Here is a 6,000-nt window from a genome sequence, read left to right on the forward strand (position 1 = left end):
GTTTTAGTTATTTTAGTTTATGGCAGATGAATGGGTTTCCTAAACACGCGCGTAACTGATAAAAAGTCGAGCGATTTAATTTGCTTTTCAAAAACCTCAGTATCTATAAAATAAACAAATTACACCATAGAAAATGCTTTGTACGATTTTTATTCACTCGTAGAGTTGTATCAGAAAACTCACTCGTTCGCTACGCTCACTCGTTCGTTTTCTGATACTACTCAACTCGTGAATAAAAATCGAACGCGCGCATTTTCCATGGAGTAATCTCTATGTCACACCCTGGGATATCTCATAAACCCGCAGAACCCTTAGACACGCATTGATTACTTTCTAGCTGTAACCCCTTAAATTGTGATCTTTGGCTATCGGAAAGGTCGGCGATGAGGATAGGGCCTTCCTCAGCGATGACATTTGCAACCTTTTTCACAACTAAATGGGGCACATTGTTGGGAAATTCTTCGCGTTGTGACGTCACAGGGTTCGCACGAGGCTTGTTTACCTAAAGATCATGCAACGAAAGAGCAGTCTTTTGAACCTTGAACAGAGTCCTTTCTCCCTTGTTTGATAGCGCTTTTATCGGCCATAATTATTTCTTCTGAATCTTTTAATTTTTTACAAATGACGAAAGATGTGCAAACACTAATTAATAGGCCTTATGCATTATAACTTCATATGATCAAAGTTCACCACCAAGCCTCGTTTACGCGAATTTTTTTCAACCTTCGGCCAACTTCATGCAGTTTTCACGTGGGTATTCTTTTCATATCTGCTGCTTAGGGAATTCGTTAATGACAAAATTTGCAAGTTTGCACTTCGAAAGCAAGGCTTGGTGGTTAAACTAGCCAGTCTGACGTAAACATGCATAACGGCTATTAGTTAGCCGCGTGATAAATGTCTCCCTTAATCACGTGTCTTTGCGATGGACGACGGAGAAAAGTAAAGGTGAAATAGAAGAATTACAATCAAAGCATTATCAGTAACACCGAGGCTGTTTAGGCAGCTTTGACATTTCTTTTCATAAGTACTTTAAACTTGTGCTGTTAGAAATTCAAGACACCTTTATTCCCATTTTAATGATTGTTTAATCCTATTCAAATATGACACTTATGAGGAACATATAAATATGACAACTAGAGCTGTTGCTTTCTTTCTTCTCCTTTTGAGGAGTTTTTCTGCAAGAAAAAAAAATGCCATCATTACTCGTTTTAAGAAGCTTAGACTGAGTCTAAGAAGCTTAGACTTAGTCTAAAGCTGCTGAGACTGAGCAGCTTTAGACTTAGTGGAAAGCGCACACTGCCTAAGAAATACTAAAATGGGTACTAAGCCACGCATTAGCAAAATATCACGCAGCAAATCACAGTCAATGAAGTATAAACTTGCACATGATTATGAGTAAGCAGAGACTTTGTTTTTATTTGTATACTTTTGTAAACAAAGGGACCGAAGAAGAGAGGACAAGGGAATGAAGAAAAACCGAAACTTAGGGAAGACTAAATTGCAGTCATCCACGAGGTAAAGAAGAAGTTAAGTTTACAACTTTTTAATTTCATACTTATGTATAAGTTACAACAGTAACATTACTTACTTTGTGAGCTCAGAATCAGCAGCATCTATAATCAACCCACTCTCGGTTTCTTTCGGCCTGCAATGAGATACATTATGAATGGTTTTACTGCCAACAATAAGAATATACGCCTTGTACAATATATAAGTTAAACATATAGGTCACAAGGCGACATGACTAATTGACGTTGGCCAGATTTTGTCATGTGACTATTCCCGCGCTTTTCTCGGTCGCGCGCACGATGTACTGTAGAACCCCGGTAACTCGAACTCAGATAACTCGAACAACCCCGCTTACTCGAACAGACTTCCGTTTCCCTGGATTTGACCCCACTTTTCAGTCATTTTTATTCGGTTAACTAGAACTCAGCTAACTCGAAAACCCCGCTAACTCGAACTAAATTTCGTTTCCCTTGATCAAAATTTGGGTCAAGTTTACACCGATAACTCGAATTCTGGTTCTTGCAGCTCGCCACAGATGCCCATTGAAATATCCCTTAAAGTGCCTATGAAATGAAAACCAAGTTGAGCTCATATGAAAGGCCTTTCAAAATGAAGTAAGATGATGTTTTTTAATATCTTTTCTCGTTCCAGCGATATTAACGATTTTATATTATGCAAATTAGATAACTGATGACGTCACAAGTTTGACAGTTATTGGTGTAAAAACCCAAAATCAGTAGTATCTCTTTAAATACTAAAGCAAAGTAATTGAAACTTGGCAACACTATTGTACCCTAAGAAATACGCCACATGTTGCATATTTTGGTGTTAATATGGCAACATTCTCGGTTCCAGTCTTTTTCTTCTTTGAATCAAATATCACGATTTATGGCTTTACAGGGAGAAGTAAATGGTGTTATTCAAAACATACGTAATGTGCTCATTGCGCTAGATACCCAAATGACCCTAAAGATGGGAGATGAGGTTTGGAATGGATCAAAACCCGGGATTGCCATATCTGCATGAAAGAGATCTGGAACAGAGAGTGTTGCCATAGCAAAGACGCGAACTAAACCTTTGAACATGAAATACCGCTTAACGTTTTATTCGTAATGAAGACACGAACCGACGCTTTGAAAATGAAATACCGCTTAACTCTTTACTCGTTGCGAAGACGCTAACTAGGTCTTTAACATGAAATGTCACTTAACTAACTTTTTGTTTGTTGCGAAGACGCGAACAAAAGCATTGAACATGAAATACCGCTTAACTTTTTATTCGTTGCGAAGACGCAAACTAAATTGTTAAATCGTCGGTCTTCCCGATCATTCAAATCTCCCGCTCGTATGGTAATTAAAACTTTTTAAAACTCCCGCGTGTGTTTAGAAGCTGTTACCGCCATTGTTCAAAAATGGCCATATAGGGTCATTTTCAGGTCGTAAAACAAAGCCTATTGTTATCGAAGTTGAGCCACTTTTCTTGATACGCCTAAGAGAAATAAGGGATGATAAATAAGAAGGCGCTAAGTTATGCATTAATTTCGCAAAAAGGCGTGCGGTTCCCATGATATGCAGTTCCGGAAAGAGCAAAACAAATTCAGTAATTGCGATCGAATGATAAAACAATTGTGAAAATATTGAAGGACCGCAGCCAGGATACAACATATTATAAAATTTGAAACGATCTCTGACTTAAAAACTTTAAAAAATACAAGCTTTCGGCTGTTTGAACTACAGCCTTCGACGGGTAAAATGTAAAAAGGTAAAATATGCAGTGTGTGAAGTTGCGGAATAAAAATGCTAAAAACTAAGAATATTTTTTAAAAAAGAATGTTGTACTGTCCAGGTAGAGGACAGGAATTGTTATCCGCATTGGGAGTTAGTTTGGAATGGAAGATAAATTTCACATCTCCGCGCAACCATTCCTCTATATGTTATTTAACAATTAGACTACGAGCCCGAGTTTTCTATGAGCAAATAGTCAACGAGGCGCAGCCGAGTTGACTTTCGCTCATAGAAAACGAGGGCGAGTAGTCTAATTGTTTTAGTAGAAATTCTAAAGGATTGCAGTCCAAAACCTACAAAATTGTGCACTTTGAAGACAAAAATCAAGAAAAATTACCGCTTAAAGAGCTACGCGAGCGCGCGACTGTTTTCTATCGGCGAATAGAAATCAGTGGGAGAACCAATCAGATTCGCAGATTTCCAATAGAACACAGCTGAGTTTCTACTAAATACCATTAGTACGTACTCTCACAAGGTCACTGTAACCAGAGGGAAGAATGTTTTCATTCACTTCTTCTGCATCACATCCTTCAACACAGCATTCTTCGTTTATGTTGACAGTTGGGGCCAAGCCACCCCATCTGCTTTCATTAATGTCTTCGGCATATTCTTGTGCGTATTCGCACCATTCCGGCCAACCACGCCTTTTGTGAACTAGAAAGCTGTTGGCATGATTCCCATCCAAAAGGATCTTATCCGCATCTGTTTATACACACATATTGCGCAATTAATTAAGTGGCAACACTTCAAAGGCTTAAAGCAATAAGGGCAAAGGAAGTAAGCCGTGGTCGATGCAAGCTTATGTGAGAGGTCGCCTGAGGTTTCAAAGTGTAGAAGTTGTATTAGGGAAAAAGAGCATTTTATAGGTGGAGTGGGAACATGCCTCCCCATAACATATATTGGGGATTTGATTTGCCTGAACTGACTTCATGACTTTTTCAGGGTTCATTTAAGCAAAACTGAACGAATCGCGTTTCCTTAGTCAAAACACTATTGAAAGAAGCAAAATCAGAAAACCCCAACTTTGCCGTATAGAGCCGTAGTAAATACTTTATACACAGGGTCCCAACTCTGAACTTAAACAATTTCTTGGCTCGTCAATTACGATTTAGTTTCATAGATCAATTACCTAAATAAACATTATTTTAACACAAGAACAATTCATCAGCTACATCACCACTATAAATATAATATACGTGGGTAACAATACAGACCTATAGCCAACAACGATCGACGCTGGGTTAAAGAAGACGCTAACAAATTAGTGGTAAAATATTTGAGTTTTAAGAAAGAAAATTACTTCTATGATCCATGACATAACTCACAAAAGGTACCTCGCAACTTTTTCTTAATTTTTTCTCTACATTTTCGTCCCTTGACGATTCCTTGGCTTACCTTTTTTCTTGGCCGAGCAATAGTCGAACACAAAAAACATCAGGGCCAGAATAAGCAAAGTACGCTTCATGTTCATCTTAGAAATGAGCCTTTAATAAGAAATGGCAAATGTAGTTCATACATTACATAAAATTTGGTTTTATCAGCAAACAGCTTTTCCAGTGAGGAGAGATAATCTTCCTTCTTTATTAGAACGATAACTTGTCCTATATCTGGTTTTAAGATGACACAGTTCTTCCGAAGTTTTCGGAGAGTTCGCAACCGTTTTCGGTCAATGTCAAATTGATTATCTTCTATATCCAAGTAACCGTAAGTAAAGGCTCTTAGGTAAAAAGGTAAAAAGGGTGAAGGGTTAGTTAATAACAAATGTGTCAAGAAACTTAATAGATTACTTGGTAAAAAACTGCATGGGTTAAAGCATTGTTTTCTAAAGCTTACAAAATTTACAGCAATTGTAAACTTTTTCAGGGCCAAGTTAAACGTATTAATAAGTTTTTGTCATGGAATAGTTTTCCTAAAAGAGTTCGTCGTTCCATTCTCAACCGTTTTAGGAAAAACATCAACAATGGCAAACGAACCGACAAACTTGTGGAAGACAATGGTGCCAAAACAATCTGGCTTAAATTACCTTACGGTGGTAAAAAGGGTGAAGGGTTAGTTAACAAATGTGTCAAGAAACTTAATAGATTACTTGGTAAAAAGGTTAAGTTTATAATACGTTATGATACCACCAAAATTTCACATTTCTGTTCCAACAAGGTCCCAGTTCCTACATTGCAGAAATCTTGCGTTATTTATAAACTTTCTTGTCCTGGTTGTTCTCAACAATATATAGGCAAAACAGATCGCTCTTTGGCCTTTAGGTTAAACGAGCACGCCACAAGGCCTGAACAACCCATGTTCACCATCTGGCTAATTGCAACGCCTTAATTAACTAGTCAGCTTTCATGGATTACCTGATTGTTTTAATGACCATCTAAGGCCCTGCGTTAGTTTTAAGGATCATATTCGTAACGCAGTTTCCAACAACATCGAGGTAATTGACAATAATTACAATTGGTCACAATTAGCGTTCCTGGAAGCCTTTCATATTAAGAACCTTACGCCTAGCATTAATGAAGCACTGAAAGCCTCCAGAGAGTAAAAACTATTTCTCTGATTACCAATATTTCTATACTGTATTACGTAACATCTACACGCCTTAGATATTTAATTTTCTTTTTGAAAAATTAACATTAAAGGTCTATGACTCTGTAATAGAGCCGAAATATTGTATTAAATCAAATTTTCTTGTAATAAACCAAAACTTGGT

General features: G+C 37.5%; 1 protein-coding gene across 1 annotated transcript in view; it reads right to left on the minus strand.

Moving 5' to 3' along the window:
* Positions 1-4,774, minus strand: part of LOC144656594 (uncharacterized) — a 29,847-nt gene extending 25,073 nt beyond the window's left edge. Inside the window, exons 1-3 of the mRNA XM_078516817.1 lie at positions 4,689-4,774; positions 3,760-3,995; positions 1,589-1,645 (exon numbers count right to left, since the gene is read on the minus strand). Coding sequence (XP_078372943.1) covers positions 1,604-1,645; positions 3,760-3,995; positions 4,689-4,764 — 354 coding nt within the window. The 5' untranslated portion in view covers positions 4,765-4,774 and the 3' untranslated portion in view covers positions 1,589-1,603. The remainder of the gene's footprint in view (positions 1-1,588; positions 1,646-3,759; positions 3,996-4,688) is intronic.
* Between the last annotated feature and the right edge of the window lie 1,226 nt (positions 4,775-6,000).

This window comes from Oculina patagonica, chromosome 1 (assembly GCF_052425735.1).
Source record: "Oculina patagonica isolate OP01 chromosome 1, crgOcupat, whole genome shotgun sequence".
NCBI classification, from domain to species: Eukaryota; Metazoa; Cnidaria; class Anthozoa; order Scleractinia; family Oculinidae; genus Oculina; species Oculina patagonica.